Source organism: Dendrobates tinctorius, unplaced genomic scaffold (genome assembly GCF_039654945.1).
Source record: "Dendrobates tinctorius isolate UK_male_01 unplaced genomic scaffold, ASM3965494v1 ptg000151l, whole genome shotgun sequence".
Classification (NCBI taxonomy): domain Eukaryota; kingdom Metazoa; phylum Chordata; class Amphibia; order Anura; family Dendrobatidae; genus Dendrobates; species Dendrobates tinctorius.
The window spans coordinates 19,242,956-19,269,209 of record NW_027361818.1 but is presented as its reverse complement, the minus strand read 5'-3'; the positions used below and the strand labels follow the sequence as shown (position 1 = coordinate 19,269,209).

Here is a 26,254-nt window from a genome sequence, read left to right as displayed (position 1 = left end):
TCCCATAGTCGAGTGCCCATATACCCATCATACATATTCACCATCCCATAGTCGAGTGCCCATATACCCATCACACATCCTTCATCTCATAGTCCCATGCCCATATACCCATCATACATATCGTCCATCCCATAGTCCCGTGCCAATATACCCATAATACACATCCGCCATCCCATAGTCCCATGCCCATATACCCATCACACATCCTCCATCCCATAGTCCCGTGCCCATATACCCATCATACATATCCTCCATCCCATAGTCCAGTGCCCATATACCCATTACACATCCTCCATCCCATAGTCAACCATTATGACATCATAATGGGCGGCGGGGCTTGCAACCTATGATGACATCAGCGTCGCCATGGCAACCATTATGACGTCCTAATGAGGGGCGGGGCTTGACACGCACACACTTTTTCCCCAGTATGTAGGCAGGAGCAAAATTGTTTGGTAAATTGGAACACAGGTGGTTAAAATTTTGCCTCACAACATAGCTTAGGACACTCTCGGGGTCCAGACGTGTGACTGTGCCAAATTTTGTGGCTGTAGCTGCGACGGTGCGGATGCCTATCCCGGACATACACACACACACACATACATACACACACTTTGAGCTTTATATATTAGATATTCTATTTCTCAATTTTAAAATTAATCGATCCTTAAAATTATAGACTGTTCATGTCTTTGTCAGTGGGCAAACTTACAAAATCAGCAAGGTATCAAATACTTATTTCCACCACTGTAATTCTACATGAACATATTCCTGGTGCGAGTCCATATCAAGAGAGAAAATTAGAATATCATCCAGGTAAATCACAACAAATCTTCCAATGCAATCATAAAAAAATTAATTTATAACATTTTTGAAAGCAGCAAATGCATTGGATAAGCCAAATGGCATGATAAGATTTTCAAATAGACCCTCTGATGTTAGGAATGCCACTTTTCACTCATCTTTGTTCCAGATGCGTATTAAATTGTAAGCCCCTCTATGATCAAGTTTAGAAAACCATTTAGCCCCCAGAGGCTAATAATATAGGTCAAGGATGAGTGGAGTGCTTAGTTTTCGGAAATCGAGGCAAGGACTGTCAAGCAGCTATAGGGGAGTAGGATGGACAGATATGACTCTTTCATCAACTTTTGTTAACATATTATTTCATTGCTGTCCGTTCAGGCCCAGACATATTGTAAAGGTGAGCTTAAGGTAATTTGGCAACAGGGACAAGATTAATCGCACAATCAGAAGGACAATGGGCAGGTAGTATCTCCCCATCATTTTCAGAGAATACAACTTTGATGTCCTGCAGGAACCCCTGCACACCCTTAAGAGTAGTGGAGCATATTTGTACTGATTTTAGACATATAATGTAACAATTGGGGCTCCATTTAACAATTTCCTTCTGACAACAATCAATAGCAGCTTTGAGAAGAAGCTGCCATGAATGTCCGAGTCCCAACACAGCAGGTTAATTATCCAAAACAAAATAGTAGATGGATTCAGAGCGAAATGCTCATACTTGTAGACTGAAATCCACCATTACACTCTTCACCAAATTCCAGACTAGCAGTGCCTTGTCAATGGCAAACATTTGAAAGGATCATTCTAATCTAACTGTCACTAATCCTACATTTAGAACAAGTCTCAAATCAATAAAGTTAGCAGCAGACCCACAGTCAATGAATGCCAATGCTGATAGCATCTGGGTCTTGAAGGATAACATCAGTACTCTATCAGATGAAGAAAAGTGTACCTGGGAGTCTGCATGCCTATCTCAGCCAGCACCCAGACTCTGACATTCTCCCAATGATCTGACTGCCTGAGGACGAGTTGGGCACTTCATGAGAAATGTCCTGTGAGACTACAGTACAGACATAATCCAAGATCTTAGCTACATTTCTTCTCCACAGCAGGAAAACTGGCAATTCTAACTTTCAATGGCTTCACCTCTGGTAAAAGGAATTTCTTCATGGAAGTATAAAGGGCAGCCTTCTGTTCACCACGTCTCTCATGGATTCTGCTGTCCATTTGTATATCCTTGATCATAGCTTCCACCAGACCAGAGAAAAAGGGGCATCATGAATAACCAGAGCATTCTTAAAGAGCCTCGGAAAGACAACCAGGGGAAGAGTCTTGAGGAGATCATTTGCATATTCCCAGTGCCTTCTGGGATAAGTGAAGAGTCTCCGCGAGCTCAACGATCACTGGGTTTTGGCCGTTGCAGCTGAAAAGAGGAAATCGGAAAACCAGGGGAAGAGTCTTGAGGACATCATTTGCATATTCCCAGTGCCTACTGGGATAAGTGAAGAGTCTCTGCGAGCTCAACGATCACTGGGTTTTGGCCGTTGCAGCTGAAAAGAGGAAATCGGAAAACCGCGCGCAAATTTTGGCTCATCTTTCATCGTTTTTAAGAAATCTCAATATGGAAGAGGCCAGGAGCCATTTGGTGAGCTGCATTTCTTGCTACATGTTCACAGACTTACCAGTGGAAAAGTCAAACTTCACATGCCACAAATGCAAGCTTGTGTCCCTGTTGGAGGAAAAGTTGCAAAATCTCGAAGAGAGGTTAGCTACGTTGAAGATCATTATCTCTTCATGTTACAGAAAGAGAAGAAATTCGAAGTGCACCTGAAGAAACAGAGGAATGGAAACATGTGACCCAGAGAAGCAGGAGGATCGGGAGGCAGTCAGCACCCATACTGCTCAGAAACCAGTACCAGGCTCTCACGCAGGAAAATGATGAAGAAATACATCAGGATAAGACTTTGCCAACAAACAGCAACCTTGTACGCCTTCAGAGTCCTCCTGGATGGAGAAAGAAAAATGTTGTGAAGAAGAAACGGAGAGTGGTGGTCATGGGGGATTCCCTGTTGAGAGGAACAGAGGCCGCTATCTGCAGACCGGATATAACTTCAAGAGAAATGTGCTGTCTTCCAGGTGCAAAAATTAAAGATGTGTCTGACAGGATATCAGGACTCTTCAGACCTACAGATGACTACCCATTCCTGCTACTACATGTGGGGACAAATGACACCGCAAGAAACGACCTGGAAACCATCTGCAGAGACTTTGAAGACTTAGGCAAGAAAGTGAAAGAACTGGGAGCGCAGGTGGTCTTCTCTTCCATCCTCCCAGTGGATGGCCATGGAACAAGGAGGTGGAATAAGATTCTGCAGGTGAACAACTGGTTACGTCGATGGTGCTGTCAGCAACGATTTGGATTTATGGATCACGGAGTGAATTACTTATTCGATGAACTACTTGCTAGAGATGGGGTGCACCTTACAAAGACTGGAAAGCAGGTATTTGGAAGTCGCCTTGCTACACTTGTAAGGAGAGCTTTAAACTAGAACAACATGGGAAGGGAAGCAAAAGACCAGAAAAAGCCATACACCTGACAAATGCTATTGAGAACTCTGCTAATAGAAGTGGAAAGGAAGAACAAAGACGAAAGAATCTAATTAATAAAAATATTGGAGAAAGAGAAACCAATCACAAACTAAAATGTTTCTATACTAATGCACAAAGCATGGGCAACAAACAAGGAGAATTGGAACTACTAACACAGGAAAAGAAATATGATGTCATTGGAATCACTGAAACTTGGTGGGACGATACACATGATTGGAATACAAGACTAGAAGGATACAACTTATTTGCAAGAAACAGACTTGATAAACGAGGAGGAGGTGTCGCATTGTATGTTAGAAACGCGTATATCTGCACAGAGATTGAAGCTTCAGAGACTGGGAGTTCTGTGGAAACTGTTTGGGTAAGAATACAAGGACAGAACAATGGAAAGGACACCATTGTAGGCATTTACTACAGGCCGCCTGTGCAAGCTGAAGATATGGATGAACTCTTTATACATCAAATGGCCAAGTTCTCCAAAAAATATGACATAGTTGTCATGGGAGATTTCAACTATCCAGACATTTGTTGGGAATCTCTCTCAGGCAAAACTAACAGGTCAAGGAAATTCTTATCCTCTCTTGCTGACAACTTTATCTTCCAAAAGGTAGGGGAGAAAACAAGGGGAACTGCTACCTTGGATCTAATCCTTATAAACAGGGAGGAAATGGTTGAGGAGGTAAAAGTGGCTGGAACCCTAGGAGGTAGCGACCATGCTATTTTAGAATTTTGGATAACTAGAGGCGGAAGACCTGTGAAGACTCAGACGTCAAGGTTAGATTTCAGAAAGGCAGATTTTAAGGGATTCAGAAAGATAATTGGAGGGATCCAATGGCTGGATATCCTTAAAGACAAAAATGTCCAGGAAGGATGGGAAATCTTGAAAAATGAAATTCTCAAAGCACAGTTGTTAACAATTCCGAAAAGAGGGAAGAATAGGAAGCATTTAAGGAAACCAGGATGGGTGAACACAGAACTTAAGCACATGCTAAAAAGGAAGAAAAAAATGTTTATAAAATGGAAAGAGGGAGGCATATCTAAAGAAGAATATAATGCTGTCTGCAGAATCTGCAGGGCACAAATCAGATTATCTAAAGCTGAAAATGAATTGAGGCTTGCAAGAGATGTCAAAAGCAATAATAAAGGATTTTGGGGATATGTCAAAAGTAAAAGAAAAGTCAAAGATGCTATAGGATTTTTACAGGATGAAAATGATGAAATGGTAAGACAGGATGTTGAGAAGGCTGAACTTTTAAATTCCTATTTTGCATCTGTTTTCTCTCAGAAAGGAAATGTAACACCAACTGTTATTCACTGTCCTATTAAGGGAATAGAAGAATCCAGGATATCTATAAACAGAAAGATAGTGAGGAAACACTTAGCTAACCTAAATGAATTTAAGTCTCCAGGTCCAGATGAATTACACCCCAGAGTACTGAAGGAGATAGCAGAAGAAATTTCTGAACCACTCTCCATAATCTTTGAAAATTCTTGGAGAACAGGAGAAGTGCCAGAAGACTGGAGAAGAGCAAATGTTGTTCCTATCTTCAAAAAGGGGAAGAAGGTGGACCCAGGCAACTATAGGCCGGTGAGTCTGACTTCTATACCAGGAAAGATCTTTGAACAAATTATTAAACAACATGTAAGTCAATACCTGGATAAGAATGAAGTGATCAAACAGAGTCAGCATGGGTTTGTAACTAATAAGTCATGTCAGACTAACTTAATTTCCTTCTATGACGGTATCACTGATTGGGTGGATCAAGGAAATGCTGTAGATATAGTATATCTTGACTTCAGCAAAGCATTTGACAAAGTCTCTCATACAATCCTTATTGAAAAAATGACTAAGTATGGAATGGACAAGGCAACTGTTAGGTGGATTCATAACTGGCTTAGTGATCGGACACAAAGAGTGGTCGTAAATGGCTGCACATCCAGTTGGAAGAATGTCTCAAGTGGGGTACCACAGGGCTCTGTCCTGGGCCCTGTATTGTTCAACATCTTTATCAACGATTTAGATGAAGGAATTGAGGGTAAACTGATTAAATTTGCTGATGACACAAAGCTAGGAGGGATAGCTAATACTAGAGAAGAGAGAGAGAGGATTCAAAAAGATTTAAATAAACTGGAGAAGTGGGCAGTAACTAACAGAATGGTTTTTAACAGGGAGAAATGCAAAGTACTACATCTGGGCAATAAAAATGAAAAAAGCATATATAGAATGGGAGGAATAGGGCTAAGTGACAGCACATGTGAAAAAGACTTGGGTATACTAATAGATCACAGACTGAATATGAGTCAACAGTGTGATGCAGCAGCAAAAAAGGCAAATGCAGTTCTAGGATGTATTAACAGAAGCATACAGTCTAGATCACGTGAAGTCATTATTTCCCTCTACTCCTCTTTGGTCAGACCTCATCTGGAATATTGTGTCCAGTTTTGGGCACCACATTTTAAAAAAGACATCAACAAACTGGAGCAAGTTCAGAAAAGAGCGACCAGAATGGTGACCGGTCTGCAAACCCTGTCTTATGAGGAAAGGTTGCAGGATTTGGGAATGTTTAGTTTGCAAAAGAGAAGACTGAGAGGAGACTTAATTGCTGTCTACAAATATCTAAAGGGCTGTCACATTGTAGAAGGATCAACTTTATTCTCATTTGCACAAGGAAAGACTAGAAGCAATGGGATGAAACTGAATGGGAGGAGACACAGATTAGATATTAGAAAAAACTTTTTGACAGTTAGAGTGATCAATGAGTGGAACAGGCTGCCACGAGAAGTGGTGAGTTCTCCTTCAATGGAAGTCTTCAAACAGAGGCTGGACAGACATCTGACTGGGATGATTTAGCGAATCCTGCTTTGAGCAGGGGGTTGGACCAGATGGCCCAGGAGGTCCCTTCCAACTCTACGATTCTATGATTCTATGATTCTATGATTCTATGACATTTGTGAAACTGACAGCTGAGACTTGCATCATTTCACATGACTTTAGTGGACCACTGACAGAACTCAGTGCAGTATTACTCAGCTGTGTGGCCCCCCTATTCATGTTCTTTATCTCAGCAACCTGGATCCTGTTGGGTTTGTCATAGTTCAAAACTAAAACGTCAAAAAAAGGTGTCCATAGAAGACCATTCTGTGACCTGTGAGGACAAGGAAAATGCCCATGTTTGAGGACCCGATCGCAGTAGGGATATGATTATTCCCACTCAATGGAACTCAACCCCTGATGACTGGGGAAGCATGGTAAAAAATAACCTACAGCTCTCCCTGAACACCCTAAACTGGTCTTTCTCTCCTGATAATTTACTTGGAAGGTCCATTACAGCTTTGGAAGAGACCAACCGTACATCAGAGTGCACTGATGTCATAGCCACTGCTGGCATTGGAGGGCTAGAGGAAGTTTTCATAAAACTAATTATCTGACCCTGCAACTGGTAATATGATGGTTCCAGACTCTGGCATTCATTGGAAAGATCCTGCGACAAATTTGCCACCTGGTCATCCAGCGTGTGAAAAGGCTCTACATTGGAGAAAAAAAGAAATGTGTAGTTCAGGCGTAATGTGACATGAGTCACTTCTCATGGATAAACCATGAGTTGAGATAGTCAAGTAGTCCAAGGTCAATAGCCTGGAAAGTACTTCATAAACAGAGGGTAGAGACAAAGACATTGTCAACTAACAGTCCAAGGTCATAACGCAAAGAAGAAAAGCCGGTCAGGGCACAAGGATTAGACAAATGGATGGTCAGAATGAGGTTCAAGGTCAGGCAGTGATGGATCAAGAAGCAAGGCACTTAGAACAGGGAAAACAATGCACACAGATCTGAAGCAATGACTGACAGCTATCTGGCCCTGCCAGCTCAGTTAAATAGCTGAGCAATCAAGAGAATAGTCATCATCTGGTGAGAGCTCTGCACCTCCCAGTCTCAGATTGGACGGCCGAGCTGTATAAGAATACAAACAGCTCATCAAACCCCTGCAACAAACTGAACACCTGAGCCATCAATTGCTGCACCCCCCTGCACGAAACTGGACAACTGAGTTGTCAATCACTGCTCAGACATACTAAGGGGTGGAAGCGTCACAGCATGAAGGTGTGCATCATATCACAACTCAACCAAGTATTTTATTATTAGTATCAGTTCCTGTTTTGTTCTTTCTTAAACTGTTGTCATCCAGTGTTGTGTTTTGGTTCCACAATAGGAAATACATCCTATTAGATTATATAGAAGTCAGTTATTAATATCAAGATATATTATATCACCCAACAACTCTAACCCTCTGGGGTGGATTAATTTAATTTTGACACCATTTTGAAAGAAATTCCATCCCTTCTTTTATAGAGGAAATACATCTTAAAAGTAATTAGTCAAACATAAAATTGTATAAACAATCATATAAAATATACATTTTTCATTTCTTGTTTTTGAAATGTTTGTTTTAGGTCATATATACAATCAGAAATCCTAAGGATGTTGCAGTGTCCCTTTATTATTTTTCAATAATGAGTTCATACTTCAAAGATCCAGAAAATTTGGATTGTTTTCTAAAAGAATTCTTAACTGAGAACAGTAAGTAATTAAAATTAATGTAAACTTACAAAATTGTCAGTTATAAGCATGTTCTCCGCTGTCATATTTTATCCATTGCAGTGCCTTATGGATCTTGGTTTAATCACGTCAAGGGATGGATGGAATTGCTGGGAAAAGATAACTTTATGTTTCAAACCTATGAGGATCTTCAGAAGGTAAATCTTTAATATGAAATTATTGACATGTAGAGGAAACATTCTTATGAATATCCATTTTAAGTATAGAAACAAACCTCATAAAAAAGGTTAAAAATGTAATAGATTTAAATCCCACCTTTGCAAAACCAAAATATCAGGAGAATGGTTTTGTCATCCAAATGTGTGATTGAAGAGAAGCTGTTAGCAGGATTTTGTAATGTAAAGTAAATATATGGCTGTAATGGTGCAGAAATACAAATTACATTAATACCTTTAGTGAGGAAATCCACTTTCTGGTTCTTCTTTAATCACAATTTGAATTTTTCTGCTTATTAGGTTTTGGTGCACAGGGGCCGGGCTGTGCTCTGGGCGTTCTCCTCACTGTCTGGTTCTCTGGCTCCTTTGCCTGCTTCCGCTTTCTGAAGTGGAGGTTTCAAACAGAGAAGGGAGGTCATTGAAAAAGATAAGTGGAGAAGCCAAGGAATCAGAGACGGGAAGGAGAAGACCCAGTGTTCAGTCTGGCCCTGTGCACCGAAACCTATTTGGCAGAAAACTTCAAATGGTGATTAAAGAAGAAAAACTTTCACCAAAAGTAGGGATTCAAGGGGTGTCGTTTCTCCTTGTGGAGAGTGACATGTCAAGCATGCCACGATGAGGAGACATTCAAGTCACAATGCTCCTCTGGGAAATATGTAAAGAGACAGTTTGCTTATTTCCCAGAGGAGCATTACGTCTTGAACGTCTCCTCATCTCAACATGCTTGACATGTCACTCTCCGCAAGGAGAAATTATACCCCTTGGATTCCGGTCAGACGCCTCTTACACTTTGCACTGATGTGAGCCGGTACCTGGAAAACACAGAGTTTGCAAACTGAGATTTTGGTTTTTATCCTAAGTCATGTGACAAGGCTCGTTAAAGGGTTGACATTGACTTTCTAGGATTTATACTTCTTACAGGTGACTCTAGAATTCTAGTTCTTTTCCTCTCTGAAGAGACAAATTCCATATTTACCAAAACTATAAGTTCAATCTGCATTACAGCACCCTTACAGCCATGTCTTTACTTAACATTACAAATCATGCTAACAAAGCAAAAGAGCCAAAGTCTGACGGCCAACTTACCATGGTCAATAATTATTGGCAACTCCTTTCAGTCAGTGTGGTTTGATATAAATGTCTATTATGTAAAAAAAAACATATTAGCCCCTTTATGACATTTGTCGTAATAATACATCCCTGTGCCCTGGGCCTATTTGACCAGGGACGGATTATTACATCATTGCGATCGCTCGCGCGCACGGCCTGTGCGCAGGCAATCACTGCCAGGTGTCAGCTGAATCCCGGCACTTTAACCCTCAAATGCTGCAATTGAATGTGATTGCAGCATTTCGGGAGCCAGTAGAGGGATGATAGCCCCTCTGCCCTTGGATCAGAGACCCCGTAGTGTGACGCAGGCTCCCGATAGTTGCCATGGTGACCCGATGTCCTCATGATGATATCCAGGTCATCAGAACTAGCAAAGTTGCTTGATCATGCACTGTGCAGAGATGACAATTTGTACAGCACAGAGAGACTGCTGCATCCCCATGCTGTGCGAGCAATCATACTGCAAAAAATGATGGTCCCATAGTGGAACAAAGTAAAAAATGTAAAAAAGTAAAAAAAAAAAAAAATTAAAAAAATTGCAAAAATATACATATTTTTTAATTTAAAATAATAATAAAAAAATCAAAAGATATTGTATCCATAAAAATATAGACAATAAAGCATACATATTTGCTATTGCCACGTCTGCAACAGCCCGACCTATAAAAATGTCCCATAAGTTAACCCCTTTGGTGAAAACCATAAAAAAATAAAGTAAAAAGCAAGAAGAAAAACAATGCTTTATTATCATACCACAAAGCATACAGTGGAATAAAATGTGATAAAAAGGGTGGATATAAATAAGCTTGGTATACCTGAAAACATCATCTTGTCCCGCAAAAAACAAGCCAAGGTACAGCTCCATCAGTGGAATAATAAAAAAGTTATAGCTCTCAGAATAAAGCGATGCAAAAATAATTATTCTTTTCTGTTAAATAGTTTTTATTCTGTAATAGCATCAAAACATAAGAAAGATATAAATGAGCTATCGCTGTAATCATACTGGCCTGAATAATAAGATTGCCTTATCAATTTTACCACACACGGAACGGCATAAACCCCCCCCCAAACAAAAAATTATTTCTGAATTGCTGGTAGTTGTTAATTTTGACTCCCAAAAATCAGAATAGAAAGCGATCCAAAAATGTAATTTGTCTAAAAATGGTACAAAGAAAAGCGGCAACTCGTCCTACAAAAAACAAACCCTCACATGACACGTGAGCCAAAATATGAAAAAACTGTAGCTCTCAAAATGTGGTGATGCAAAAGCAATTTTTGCAATAAAAAGCATCTTTTAATGTGTGTCAGCTGCCAAACATAAAAACCAGATATAAATCTGGTATCGTTGTAAACGCACCGTCCACAAACATAAAGTCACCTTGTCACTTATACAGCATGAGGAAAAATAAATAAAACAAATTCATCACCTGCTGTTGATTCTTTCATTCTGCCTCCCAAAGATCGCAGTAAGGCTGGGCGCACATTTATCCTGCACTCTGTTTTGAGGCAGATGGAGGCACTGTGGACACCATCAGACCTGTGATCCGGAAGTGTCTGTCTTTTTAGAATTGCATAAAAGTGCCGTCTGCCACGGTTTTCTGTGCTTCTGAAAAGAAGGACACCACTGAACAAAGGCCATATGGAAGTCCAGAGTAACTCTGCTGCCTCACTATAGTGAGTGAATCCCTCTGGAGATTCATCTGAATCACATCAAATAGCAATTTAGATGGAAACCCCAAAGTAAGTGCTGAATAAATGTGATCTCAAACTTTATATAAAATGTTCCTGTCACGCCGGCGCTGCTATTACCGCCTGTCAGGTCGGGGCCGGCACCACCTACCTCACTGGGTCCCATCCTTCCTGCTGCTGCTCTCAGGGTTCCTCCCTGAATCCCCGTTTACCGCTCTGGCCGCCGCACTACACCTTCAGCCTCCCGTCCTGCAACCCGGGGGATTCAGCATGTGGGTTCCTCTTCCTGTCCTGCTCCTGCTTCAGGTATGCGCCTTAGGCCGCGGGTGGACGCCCCTCTCTCCTCTTAACCCCTTCTGCACCACCTCTGTGGAGCGAGCACCAATCAAGCTCCTGCACAGGGTATATCTAGCGGCTCCTCCCTTATGGAGGCGCCTGATTATCGTATGCCTTTCATATGGTACTCTGGCCCCGTCTGGTCACTCCTGTCTCCAGTCGCTCATGACTCCGGTCACCTCTGACTCCAGTCACTCCTGGCAACTGTTACTCTTGACTCCTGTCACTCCTGACTCCTGTCACTCCTGGCTCCTGTCACTCCTGGCTCCTGTCACTCCTGGCTCCTGTCACTCCTGACCCTCGGCCTTGTCTGTCTCTCTCGTTCCTGAGCCGCCCCTCTTGGTACCAGCTGTCACGGTATTCGACTCCTTCGGGCTTGCTACTAACGGTCCCTGTATAGGGGTCGGCACCACCTGGCCAGCTCGCCCCCGGGAATCCCGGTACCGTGACCCAGAGGGTCCACTCTTGCTACCCATAACAGTTCCCAATAAAAGCTTCAACTCCATCCACAAAAAAATCAAGTCTTCACTCAAGTCTCTCATCTGTTAATGGAAATATAGGGGGCTTCTACGTTATTGAAAGCAAAAAGGCTCTGGAAAAGTGAAATGGCTCCTCATCCGCCAAAAGAAATTCAGCAAATTCTCCTCTTCCAAATCCAAATGCCCCCATCATTCTGAGCACTACATATATAGCATCCATGCTGGGCATTTCTGAAGTGATGAGAGCCCATCTAACTTATGGGTGCATGCATCCAGAAGCACGGGCTGGGCATATGGTACTGATGACTGCAATGTACTGGTCTCTACAACCGAAGTTTGCAATTTTCACTTGGCAACATTAAGTGCTTCTTGTTTCTGTAAAATAACCTTGGAGTCAAAATTGTCAATGCACCTGTAGATAAATTCCCTAAGAGGTATAATATCCAAAATGGGGTCACTTGAGGGAGGGACTCTGCTCTTCTAGCAATTAGAGGCTCTGTATATGGAGTCTAAAAACTGTTCTAGGACATGTGCACTCCAGGAGGCAAATAGCGCTCCGTTCCTCCCAAGTGTCTCCATATGGCTAAATAGTACTGTACAGCCACATATGGTCTATTGCCACATTTAGTAGAATGTGTGGTAAAATTTTGGTGCCATTTTTAATCACTTTTTGTGTGAAAATCTAGAATCTGGGGCTAAAACAAAATTTTGGTGGTAAAAATGTAATTATTTTTTCTTCACTGCCCAATGGAGTAAAATTCTGTGACACACCTGTAGTGTCAATATGATCTCTGCACCCATAGATTAATTCTTTGAGAGGTGTAGTTTGTAAAATGGGGTCAGTTGTGGAAGTTCTGCTGTATTATCTCATCTCATGGGCTCTCCCAGTAGGTCATGGCACCAGCAAACCATAACTGGTGCTCTATGACTTCTCAGCTATGAACTGTGCCTGAAAATTATTTCTTGATTACATTAGACAACCAAATAGGAAAGACATGAAAAATATGAATATATACTAAAAATAATATAGATTAATACCCTAAAATTCAATGCAATAAAAATAAATTATATACAGTATATATATATATATATACACCGTATATACTCGAATATAAGCCGAGATTTTCAGCCCAAAAAATTGGTCTGAAAGTCCCCCTCTCGTCTTATATTCGAGTCATATACAAAGGGGGGCGGAGGGGGAGGGGGGGTGGGGGTGTCAGGTCATACTTACCCATCCTGACGCTGTCTCTTGAGCCCCCAGCTTCTCCGTGCTCTCTCTTCCTGCCTTCAGCGGTCACGTGGTGCTGCTCATTAAAACTCATGAATATGCGCATATTCATGAGTTTTAATGAGCATTACCACATGACCGCTGAAGGCAGGAAGAGAGAGCATGGGGAGAAGTTGGGGGCTCAAGACACAGCGTCAGGAAGGGTAAGTATAGCGATACTCACCTGTCCTGCGTCCATGGCTGCTTGCTGCTGTCTGTCATCGGTCAGTGACTTCAGACAGCAGAGGGCGCGGTGACGTGATTAGTGCGCGCCGCTCCCCCTGCAGTCTGAACGTCACTGACTGATGACGTGCAGATAGCGGTGAGCAGCCATGGACGCAGGACAGGTGAGAATCTGACACCCAGCGACGGAGAGGTGAGTATGTCATTTTTTTATTTTTACATGCAGCAGCAGCGGCAGCATATGGGGGAACAATCTATGGAGCTTCTTAGGGAGCAGCATATAGAATCATAGAATCATAGAATCATAGAATCGTAGAGTTGGAAGGGACCTCCTGGGCCATCTGGTCCAACCCCCTGCTCAAAGCAGGATTCGCTAAATCATCCCAGTCAGATGTCTGTCCAGCCTCTGTTTGAAGACTTCCATTGAAGGAGAACTCACCACTTCTCGTGGCAGCCTGTTCCACTCATTGATCACTCTAACTGTCAAAAAGTTTTTTCTAATATCTAATCTGTGTCTCCTCCCATTCAGTTTCATCCCATTGCTTCTAGTCTTTCCTTGTGCAAATGAGAATAAAGTTGATCCTTCTACAATGTGACAGCCCTTTAGATATTTGTAGACAGCTATTAAGTCTCCTCTCAGTCTTCTCTTTTGCAAACTAAACAATCCCAAATCCTGCAACCTTTCCTCATAAGACAGGGTTTGCAGACCGGTCACCATTCTGGTTGCTCTTTTCTGAACTTGCTCCAGTTTGTTGATGTCTTTTTTAAAATGTGGTGCCCAAAACTGGACACAATATTCCAGATGAGGTCTGACCAAAGAGGAGTAGAGGGAAATAATGACTTCACGTGATCTAGACTGTATGCTTCTGTTAATATATCCTAGAATTGCATTTGCTTTTTTTGCTGCTGCATCACACTGTTGACTCATATTCAGTCTGTGATCTATTAGTATACCCAAGTCTTTTTCACATGTGCTGTTGCTTAGGCCTATTCCTCCCATTCTGTATATGCTTTTTTCATTTTTATTGCCCAGATGTAGTACTTTGCATTTTTCCCTGTTAAAAACCATTCTGTTAGTTGCTGCCCACTTCTCCAGTTTATTTATATCTTTTTGAATCCTCTCTCTCTCTTCTCTAGTATTAGCTATCCCTCCTAACTTTGTGTCATCAGCAAATTTAATCAGTTTACCCTCAATTCCTTCATCTAAATCGTTGATAAAGATGTTGAACAATACAGGGCCCAGGACAGAGCCCTGTGGTACCCCACTTGAGACATTCTTCCAACTGGATGTGCAGCCATTTACGACCACTCTTTGGGTCCGATCACTAAGCCAGTTATGAATCCACCTAACAGTTGCCTTGTCCATTCCATACTTAGTCATTTTTTCAATAAGGATTGTATGAGATACTTTGTCAAATGCTTTGCTGAAGTCAAGATATACTATATCTACAGCATTTCCTTGATCCACCCAATCAGTGATTCCGTCATAGAAGGAAATTAAGTTAGTCTGACATGACTTACTAGTTACAAACCCATGCTGACTCTGTTTAATCACTTCATTCTTATCCAGGTATTGACATACATGTTGTTTAATAATCTTTCCTGGTATAGAAGTCAGACTCACCGGCCTATAGTTGCCTGGGTCCACCTTCTTCCCCTTTTTGAAGATAGGAACAACATTTGCTCTTCTCCAGTCTTCTGGGACTTCTCCTGTTCTCCAAGAATTTTCAAAGATTATGGAGAGGGGTTCAAAAATTTCTTCTGCTATCTCCTTCAGTACTCTGGGGTGTAATTCATCTGGACCTGGAGACTTGAATTCATTTAGGTTAGCTAAGTGTTTCCTCACTATCTTTCTGTTTATAGATATCCTGGATTCTTCTATTCCCTTAATAGGACAGTGAAGAACAGTTGATGTCACATTTCCTTTCTGAGAGAAAACAGATGCAAAATAGGAATTTAAAAGTTCGGCCTTCTCAACATCCTGTCTTACCATTTCATCATTTTCATCCTGTAAAAATCCTATAGCATCTTTGACTTTTCTTTTACTTTTGACATATCCCCAAAATCCTTTATTATTGCTTTTGACATCTCTTGCAAGCCTCAATTCATTGTCAGCTTTAGCTAATCTGATTTGTGCCCTGCAGGTTCTGCAGACAGCATTATATTCTTCTTTAGATATGCCTCCCTCTTTCCATTTTATAAACATTTTTTTCTTCCTTTTTAGCATGTGCTTAAGTTCTGTGTTCATCCATCCTGGCTTCCTTAAATGCTTCCTATTCTTCCCTCTTTTCGGAATTGTTAACAATTGTGCTTTGAGAATTTCATTTTTCAAGATTTCCCATCCTTCCTGGACATTTTTGTCTTTAACCCCTTCCTGACATCCGACGTACTATCCCGTCCACGGTACCCGGGCCCGTATGACCGTGGACGGGATAGTACGTCTACCGCGATCAGCGGCGCCCACGTGGTGAGCGCCGCTGATCGCGGCCAGGTGTCAGCTGATTATCACAGCTGACACCCGGCACTATGTGTCAGGGGCGGTCACGGACCGCCCCCGACACGTTAACCCCTTGCACACCACGATCAAACATGATCGCGGTGTACCGGGAGTTAAAGGGAAGCATCGGGAGGGAGGGGGCTCCCTCCGTGCTTCCCTGAGCCCCCCACGGCAGCGCAATGTGCAGCGCTGCTGCCGGGGGCTCCTATCCTCCAGGCCCCCGGATCCAAGATGGCGACGGGGGCCTTCGGGGACCTGAGGAAGCTGGCTTCCTCAGTGCCTGCAAAGCGCAGGCAAGAGGAAGTCTTCTTCAATGCCTGTGACAGATTGCTGATCTGTCACAGTGATCTGTGATGTGACAGATCAGCGATCTGTCACAGGACAGTGATGTCCCACCTGGGACTATGTAATAAAGTAAAAAAAAAATTAAAAAAAAATTTAAAAATAAATTTAAAAAAATCGCCAAATAAATTAGAAAAAAAAAAAAAAATTCCCTCAATAAATCCATTTTTTGGAAATAATAAAAAAAAAAACAATAAAAGTACACATATTAGGTATCGCCGCGTCCGTAATGACCCGCCCTATAAAACTGTCCCATTAGTTAACCCTTTTAGCGAACCCCTTAAAAAATAAAAATAAAAAACGAAGCAAAAAATAATGATTTATTATCATACCACCAAACAAAAAGTGTAATAACGCGCGATCAAAAAGACGCATATAAATATCCATGGTACCGCTGAAAACGTCATCTTGTCCCGCAAAAAACGAGCTGCCACACAGCATCATCAGTGAAAAAATAAAAAAGTTATAGCTCGCAGAATAAAGCGATGCAAAAATAATTATTTTTTATATAAAATAGTTTTCATTGCATAAACCGACAAAACATAAAAAACGACCTAAATGAGGTATTGCTGTAACCGTACTGACCCGAAGAATAAAACCGCTTTATCAATTTTACCGCACGCGGAACGGTGTAAACGCACCCCCCCAAAAGAAATTCATGAAACGCTGGTTTTTCTTCATTCTGCGTCCCAAAAATAGGAATAAAAAGCGATCAAAAAATTTCACGTGCCCGAAAATGGTACCAATAAAAACGTCAACTCGTCCCGCAAAAAATAAGACCTCACATGACTCCGTGGGTCAAAAGACGGAAAAATTATAGCTCTCAAAATGTGGTGATGCAAAAACTATTTTACAATAAAAAGCGTCTTTTAGCGTGTGACAGTCGCCAAACATAAAAACCGCCATAAATAGTAAGTCAAACCCCTCGTTATCACCCCCTTAGTTAGGGAAAAATAATAAAACTAAAAAAAAAGTATTTATCTCCATTTTCCCGTTAGGGTAAGGCTGTGTGCACACGCTGCGGATTAGGTGCGGATTCATCCGCACGGATTTTGTAAAATCCGCAGGTGAAACCGCAGGTCAAAAGACCTGCGGTTTTACCTGCGGATTGCTCTGCGGTTTTGTCCTGTGGTTTTTCATCTCCTCAATAGAGGAGATGGCAAACCGCAGGAGAATCCGCAGAAAGAATTGACATGTCAATTCTTTCTGCGGATTGAAAACCGCAGATAATCCGCGCGGAAAATTCCGCACCGTCTGCACTGCGGTTTTTGATTCCCATAGGGAATCATGGTACTGTACACCGCAGCAGTTTTGCGGGTCCGCAGCAGCCAAAACCGCTGCGGAACCGCAGCAAAATCCGCAGCGTGTGCACACAGCCTTAGGGTTAGGGCTAGGGTTAGGGCTAGGGTTAGGGCTAGGGTTAGGGCTAGGGCTAGGGTTAGGGCTCAGATTAGGGTTAGGGGTGTGTTGGGGTTAGGGTTGGAGTTATAATTGGGGGTTTCCACTGTTTGGGCACATCAGGGGCTCTCCAAATGCAACATGGCGTCTGATCTCAATTCCAGCCAATTCTGAGTTGAAAAAGTCAAATGGTGCTCCTTCCCTTCCAAGCTCTGCCATGCGCCCAAACAGTGTTTTACCCCCACATGTAGGGTATCAGCCTACTCAGGACAAATTGCAAAACAATTTTTGGGGTCCAATTTCTCCTGTTACCCTTAGGAAAATAAAAAATTGGGGGCAAAAATATCATTTTTGTGGAAAAAAATGATTTTTTTATTTTCACGTCCGAGTGTTATAAACTTCTGTGAAGCACTTGGGGGTTCAAAGTGCTCACCACACATCTAGATAAGTTCCATGGGGGGTCTAGTGTCCAAAATGGGGTCACATGTGGGGAGTTTCAATAGTTTAGGTACATCAGGGGCTCTCCAAACGCACATGACACCCGCAGACCATTCCATCAAAGTCTGCATTCCAAAACGTCACTGCTTCCCTTCCGAGCCCCGACGTGTGTCCATACAGTAGTTTTCTCCCACATATGGGGTGTCAGCGTACTCAGGCCAAATTGGACAGCAACTTTTGGGGGTCCAATTTCTCCTGTTACCCTTGGGAAAATGAAAAAATTGGGGACTAATTGATCATGTTTCTGGAAAAAATACGATTTTTTTATTTTCATGCCCTGGCATTATAAACTTCAGTGAAGCCCTTGGGGGTTCAAAGTGCTCACCTCACATCTAGATAAGTTCCTTAGTGGGTCTAGTTTTCAAAATGGGGTCATTTGTGGGGGGTTTCCACTGTTTAGGTACATTAGGGGCTCTCCAAAGGCAACATGACACCCGCAGACCATTCCATCAAAGTCTGCATTCCAAAACGTCACTACTTCCCTTCCGAGCCCCGACGTGTGCCCATACAGTAGTTTTCTCCCACATATGGGGTATCAGCATACTCAGGACAAATTGGACAACAACTTTTGGGGTCTAATTTCTCCTGGTACCCTTGGGAAAATAAAAAAATGGTGACTAAAAGATCATGTTTGTGGAAAAAATACGAATTTTTTATTTTCACGCCCGGGCGTTATAAACTTCTGTGAAGCACTGGGGGGTTCTGAGTGCTCACCACACATCTAGATAAGTTTCTTGGGGGGTCTAGTTTACAAAATGGTGTCATTTGTGGGGGGTTTCCACTGTTTAGGTACATTATGGGCTCTCAAAAGGCAACATGACACCCGCAGACCATTCCATCAAAGTCTGCATTCCAAAACGTCACTACTTCCCTTCCGAGCCCCGACGTGTGCCCATACAGTAGTTTTCTCCCACATATGGGGTATCAGCATACTCAGGACAAATTGGACAACAACTTTTGGGGTCCAATTTCTCCTGGTACCCTTGGGAAAATAAAAAAATGGTGACTAAAAGATCATGTTTGTGGAAAAAATACGAATTATTTATTTTCACGCCCGGGCATTATAAACTTCTGTGAAGCACTGGGGGGGTCAAAGTGCTCACCACACATCTAGATAAGTTCCTTAGGGGGTCTAATTTCCAAAATGGTGTCATTTGTGGGGGGTTTCCACTGTTTTGGTACATCAGGGGTTTTCCAAACGCGACATGGTGTCCGATCTCAATTCCAGCCAAAAACGTCAAATGGCGCTGCTTCCCTTCCGAGCTCTGCCATGCGCCCAAATAGTGGTTTACCCCCACATGTGGGGTATCAGCGTACTCAGGACAAATTGCACAATAACTTTTAGGGTCCTGTTACCCTTGGAAAAATAAGAATTGAGGGTGAAAAGATCATTTTTGTTGAAAAAATATGATTTTTTAATTGTATGGCTTTATGTTATAAACTTCTGTGAAGCCCATGGGGGTTCAAAGTTCTCAACACACATCTAGATAAGTTCCTTAGGGGGTCTAGTTTCCAAAATGGTGTCATTTGTGGGGGGTTTCCACTGTTTTGGTACATCAGGGGTTTTCCAAACGCGACATGGTGTCCGATCTCAATTCCAGCCAAAAACGTCAAATGGCACTGCTTCCCTTCCGAGCTCTGCCATGCGCCCAAATAGTGGTTTACCCCCACATGTGGGGTATCAGCGTACTCAGGACAAATTGCACAATAACTTTTAGGGTCCTGTTACCCTTGGGAAAATAAAAATTGGGGTGAAAAGATCATTTTTGTGGAAAAAATATGATTTTTTAATTGTACCGCTGTACGTTATAAACTTCTGTAAAGCCCTTGTGGGTTCAAAGTTCTCACCACATATCTAGATAAGTTCCTTGGGGGGTCTAGTTTCCAAAATGGGGTCACTTGTAGGGGGTTTCCACTGTTTAGGTACATCAGGGACTCTCCAAACGTGACATGGCGTCCGATCTGAATTCCAGCCAATTTTGCATTGAAAAAGTCAAACGGCGCTCCTTCCATTCTGAGCTCTGCCATGCGCCGAAACAGTCGCTCCCCCCCACAAATCAGGTATCAGCGTACTCAGGACAAATTGCACAATAACTTTTGCAGTCCAATTTCTCCTGTTACCCTTGGTAAAATAAAAAAAATTGAACCTGAAGTATTTTTTTTGTGAAAAAAAGTTAGATGTTCATTTCTTTTTAAATATTCAAAAAAATTCCTGTGACGCACCTAATGGGTTAATAAACTTCTTGAATGTGGTTTTGAGCACCTTAAGGGGTTCAGTTTTTAGAATGGTGTCACTTTTGGGTATTTTCTATCATATAAACCCCTCAAAGTGGCTTCAAATGTGATGTGGTCCTAAAAATAAAATGGTGTTGTAAAAATGAGAAATCGCTGGTCAACTTTTAACCCTTATAACTTCCTAACAAAAAAAAATTTTGGTTCCAAAATTGTGCTGATGTAAAGTAAACATGTGGAAAATGTTACTTATCAAGTTTTTTGTGTGCCGTATCTCTGTGATTTAAGGTCATAAAAATTCAAAGTTGGAAAATTGCGAAATTTTCAAAATTTTTGCCAAATTTCCATTTTTTTCACAAATAAACGCAAGTTATTTGAATGAAATTTTACCACTAACATGAAGTACAATATGTCACGAGAAAACAATGTCAGAATCACCGGGATCCATGGAAGCGTTCAAGAGTTATGACCTCATAAAGGTACAGTGGTCAGAATTGTAAAAATTGGCCCGGTCATGAACGTGCAAACCACCCTTGGGGGTGAAGGGGTTAAGGATATCCAGCCATTGGATCCCTCCAATTCTCTTTTTGAATCCCTTAAAATCTGCCTTTCTGAAATCTAACCTTGACGTCTGAGTCTTCACAGGTCTTCCGCCTCTAGTTATCCAAAATTCTAAAATAGCATGGTCGCTACCTTCTAGGGTCCCAGCCACTTTTACCTCCTCAACCATTTCCTCCCTGTTTATAAGGATTAGATCCAAGGTAGCAGTTCCCCTTGTTTTCTCCCTTACCTTTTGGAAGATAAAGTTGTCAGCAAGAGAGTATAAGAATTTCCTTGACCTGTTAGTTTTGCCTGAGAGAGATTCCCAACAAATGTCTGGATAGTTGAAATCTCCCATGACAACTATGTCATATTTTTGGGAGAACTTGGCCATTTGATGCATAAAGAGTTCATCCATATCTTCAGCTTGCACAGGCGGCCTGTAGTAAATGCCTACAATGGTGTCCTTTCCATTGTTCTGTCCTTGTATTCTTACCCAAACAGTTTCCACAGAACTCCCAGTCTCTGAAGCTTCAATCTCTGTGCAGATATAAGCGTTTCTAACATACAATGCGACACCTCCTCCTCGTTTATCAAGTCTGTTTCTTGCAAATAAGTTGTATCCTTCTAGTCTTGTATTCCAATCATGTGTATTGTCCCACCAAGTTTCAGTGATTCCAATGACATCATATTTCTTTTCCTGTGTTAGTAGTTCCAATTCTCCTTGTTTGTTGCCCATGCTTTGTGCATTAGTATAGAAACATTTTAGTTTGTGATTGGTTTCTCTTTCTCCAATATTTTTATTAATTAGATTCTTTTGTCTTTGTTCTTCCTTTCCACTTCTAATAGCAGAGTTCTCAATAGCATTTGTCAGGTGTATGGCTTTTTCTGGTCTTTTGCTTCCCTTCCCATGTTGTTCTAGTTTAAAGCTCTCCTTACAAGTGTAGCCAGATGACTTCCAAATACTTGTTTTCCAGTCTTCGTAAGGTGCACCCCATCTCTAGCAAGTAGTCCATCGTAAAGGTAACTCACTCCGTGATCCAGAAATCCAAATCGTTGCTGACGGCACCATCAACGTAGCCAGTTGTTCACCTGCAGAATCTTATTCCACCTCCTTGTTCCATGGCCATCCACTGGGAGGATGGAAGAGAAGACCACCTGCGCTCCCAGTTCTTTCACTTTCTTGCCTAAGTCTTCAAAGTCTCTGCAGATGGTTTCCAGGTCGTTTCTTGCGGTGTCATTTGTCCCCACATGTAGTAGCAGGAATGGGTAGTCATCTATAGGTCTGAAGAGTCCTGATATCCTGTCAGACACATCTTTAATTTTTGCACCTGGAAGACAGCACATTTCTCTTGAAGTTATATCCGGTCTGCAGATAGCGGCCTCTGTTCCTCTCAACAGGGAATCCCCCATGACCACCACTCTCCGTTTCTTCTTCACAACATTTTTCTTTCTCCATCCAGGAGGACTCTGAAGGCGTACAAGGTTGCTGTTTGTGGGCAAAGTCTTATCCTGATGTATTTCTTCATCGTTTTCCTGCGTGAGAGCCTGGTACTGGTTCCTGAGAAGTATGGGTGCTGACTGCCTCCTGATCCTCCTGCTTCTCTGGGTCACATGTTTCCATTCCTCTGTTTCTTCAGGTGCACTTCGAATTTCTTCTCTTTCTGTAACATGAAGAGATAATTCTGCTCTGTCTAAGAACTCTTCGCCTTCCTTAATGATCTTCAACGTAGCTAACCTCTCTTCGAGACTTTGCAACTTTTCCTCCAACAGGGACACAAGCTTGCATTTGTGGCATGTGAAGTTTGGCTTTTCCACTGGTAAGTCTGTGAACATGTAGCAAGAAATGCAGCTCACCAAATGGCTCCTGGCCTCTTCCATATTGAGATTTCTTAAAAACTATGAAAGATGAGTCAAAATTTTCCAATTTCCTCTTTTCAGCTGCAACAGCCAAAACCCAGTGATCGTTGAGCTCGCGGAGACTCTTCACTTATCCCAGAAGGCACTGGGAATATGCAAATAATCTCCTCAAGACTCTTCCCCTGGTTTTCCGATTTCCTCTTTTCAGCTGCAACAGCCAAAACCCAGTGATCGTTGAGCTCGCGGAGACTCTTCACTTATCCCAGAAAGCACTGGGAATATGCAAATAATCTCCTCAAGACTCTTCCCCTGGGGGAACAATCTATGGAGCTTCTTCTGGGGACACCATATGGAGGAATAATCTATGGAGCATTTCCCACCCTAGGCTTATACTCGAGTCAATACGTTTTCCCAGTTTTTTGTGGCAAAATTAGGGGGGTCGGCATATACTCGGGTCGACTTATACTCGAGTATATACGGTATATATATATATTTACAAATAGGGTTGAATACAAAAAGGATAAAATGATTATTTGCCTCCAACCAAAAAGAGAAAGTTTATACCACTCAAAAATCAGTAAACCTAAAAACTAGGAGACGGTTTATGGACACCAGGAAACGATATATATCTATATCTATTTAGAAATCAATTAATGTATAAATATGAAGACAGGGAAAATTTAATTAATATAAAATAATGCCTTTATTAGGAATGTTGGCAACAAAACAAGTGCTATAAAAAGGTGCATAATTATTAAATAAATAAATTACTTGTTTGACCTTAGATAAGAATACTTAAATACCCTTAGATGAAATTACATACTGAATAAAAAAAGTATATTATAAAAATATTACTTTCTAATAGATACCGCATCCACACCTTCCTGGGACTATCACCTTAGGTACCGTATTTTTTGCTTTGTGAGACGCAATTTTTTTCCCACAAATCTCCCGAGATTTCAGTGCCGAGATCTCCATCTGCGCTTGCGTGGCAGCCATTTTCCCGGAAGCAATCCACCGCACAGGGCAAGCAAGAATGGATGGAACGGCAGAGCCCCCACGCAGCACGGGATAGAGCATGGCGGCGGCAGCACCGGGGGACAGAGTGCGGCGGCAGCATCCGACAGCACCAGGTACAGAGTGCGGCAGCAGAACCGGGGACAGAGCAGACGGCAGCACCGGGGGACAGAGAGGGCGGCAGCACCAGGTACAGAGCGCGGTGACAAACAACACCCAGCAGCACTGGGGATATAGCACAGCGGCAGCATTGGACACCCGCACATCAAAACACCCCCTCATTCTAGCAGCAACGTTCCACTTCTGCCTCTTCCAGCAGCAAACCTGGGACCCCACTTCTCACCACCCCTTGTAAGCAATAACATGCCTGGATTATCAGAAGCACCACCATTTTATTAAAAAAAAAAATCCTATTTTTCTCCTCAAAATTTGGTGTGCGTCTTGTAATCTGGAGCGTCTTATAAAGCGAAAAATATGGTAATTTTTACATGATGCACATGTTCTAATTATTTTGATACCTTTACCATTGTGGGCCATTCCTTACTTCGTACTTTAAAGCCATATCCACTTGGTTCTGATTTTGCTATAGAGCATCAGTAATTATTTATTCTTGCGTTTTTTTGGCTTTTACTTTTGTACTTTTTCACATTTTTTCACTAGTTTAGTATATTAATTGTTATATTTTAATCATTATTATCTGTAAGCACTATTTTTAATCAAATGGCTCATCGGTATGTGTTAGAAAGTAATATTGTTATAATATATTTTTTATGTTCGGCATGTAATTTCATCTAAGGGTATTTAAGTATTCTTATCTAAGGTCAAACAAGTAATTTATTTATTTAATAATTATTTAGATAAAAAATATATATGCTTTTACCTTTGATTAATTATTCTAATATTGTCCTGGGTATATTTTATATTTATTTTTTGTGTATATTGTTTCTTTTTTATTTGTGTGGTGCACTTTTTTATAGCGCTTGTTTTGTTGCCAACATTCCTAATAAAGGCATTTTTTTTCTATTAATTTAATTTTCCCTGTCTTGATATTTAGATATTAATTTATTTCTAAATAGATATATATATTTTTTCCTGGTGTCGATAAACCGTTTCCTAATTTTTAGGTTTAATACTTTCTTGATTACATGTAGGGTATTGGGGCACTCAGGAAAAATTGGACCTCGGTTTGTTGTAAAAAAATTTCCTATTAGCCCTAAGGAAAATTAAAAACTTGGGGCTAAAACAACATTTTAGTGGGAAAAATGTATCTTATTCTTTCTTCACTGCTCAATGTTATAAAATTCTATGAGGCACATGCCCTGTTAATATGATCCCTGCACTCCTACATGAATTCATTGGGGAGTGTAGTTTGTAAAATCAGTTCACATATAGGGAGTTTCTGTTCTTCTTGCACCTCAGGGGCTTTCCCAATATGACATGGCACCCACAAAGCATGCCATGGCTCAGCACCATCCTACATCTCCTCCCTTGTCTCAGCCTACTACCCTACACGTGCCCTCTGTTCTGCTAATGACCTGAGGTTAACATCCTCAAAAATCTGAACCTCCCACTCCTGTCTCCAAGACTTTTCATGTGCCGCGCCGATTCTTTGGAATGCACTACCCAGGCTAATACAATTAAGCCCCAATCCCCACAGTTTTAAGCGTGCCTTAAAATGCATTTTTCAGACTGGCCTATCGCCTCAACGCACTTACCTAAATATCCCTGTGTGGCTCATTCAAAATGTTTTACCATAACCAGGTTCCTCGCATCATGCTCTCACATGCTTTATGCATTTAATAGCCCTCTGTGTCTGTACTGTTACACATTTAGACTGTTAACTGGTTCATGCAGTAACAGGAACACCCGATTCTTACACTAGGGAAGGTCCAAACCATAAAAACAATAAAAGCAATTGTTACCACCCACCTTTCGTGTGTCCCCTTTTTCCTTATAGATTGTAAGCTTGCGAGCAGGGCCCTCATTCCTCTTGGTATCTGTTTTGATCTATGTGATTATTGGTATGCTGTAATGTCTATTGTCTGTAGAAGTTCCCTCTATAATGCAAGTGCTGCAGAATACGTTGGCGCTATAGAAATAAAATTATTATTATTATTATTATACAATTCCAGCAAAATCTGAAATCCAATATGGCACCTCTTCCCTTCTGAGTTTTCACTATGCCTCAGAAGTAGTATTCCCCCACCTATTAGGCATTGGCATACTCTGGAAAAATTGCACAGCAAATTGTATGGTGCAATCTATCCTGTTCTCATTGAAAATGCTAAATTTGGGACCAAAATAACATTTTTGTGGGGAAAATGTGCATTTTTACTTTCATGGCTCAACTTTATAAACTTCTGTGAAGCCTCTGGGGGATCAAGGTGCTCAACACACATCTATATACATTCCTTGAGGGGTCCCGTTTACAAAATGGGGTCACTTGTTGGGTGTTTCCTCTTTTTAGGCACATCAGGGGCTCTCCAATGGGACATGACTTCTGCTAATGATTCAAGGAAATTTTGCATTCAAAAAATCTAATGATACTCCTTCCTTTCCAAGCTCTGCCATGCGCCCAAACAGTAATTTTCTCCCTCATATTAGGTATCGGCATATTCA

The 26,254-nt window shown here is 41.6% G+C and overlaps 1 protein-coding gene across 4 annotated transcripts in view; it reads left to right on the top strand.

The window, feature by feature from the left end:
- Positions 1-26,254, top strand: part of LOC141050266 (sulfotransferase 2B1-like) — a 136,192-nt gene that overhangs the window by 88,579 nt on the left and 21,359 nt on the right. For all 4 annotated transcript variants that reach the window (XM_073547150.1, XM_073547152.1, XM_073547151.1 and 1 more), the window contains 2 exons: positions 7,867-7,993; positions 8,075-8,169. In XM_073547150.1, coding sequence (XP_073403251.1) covers positions 7,867-7,993; positions 8,075-8,169 — 222 coding nt within the window. The remainder of the gene's footprint in view (positions 1-7,866; positions 7,994-8,074; positions 8,170-26,254) is intronic.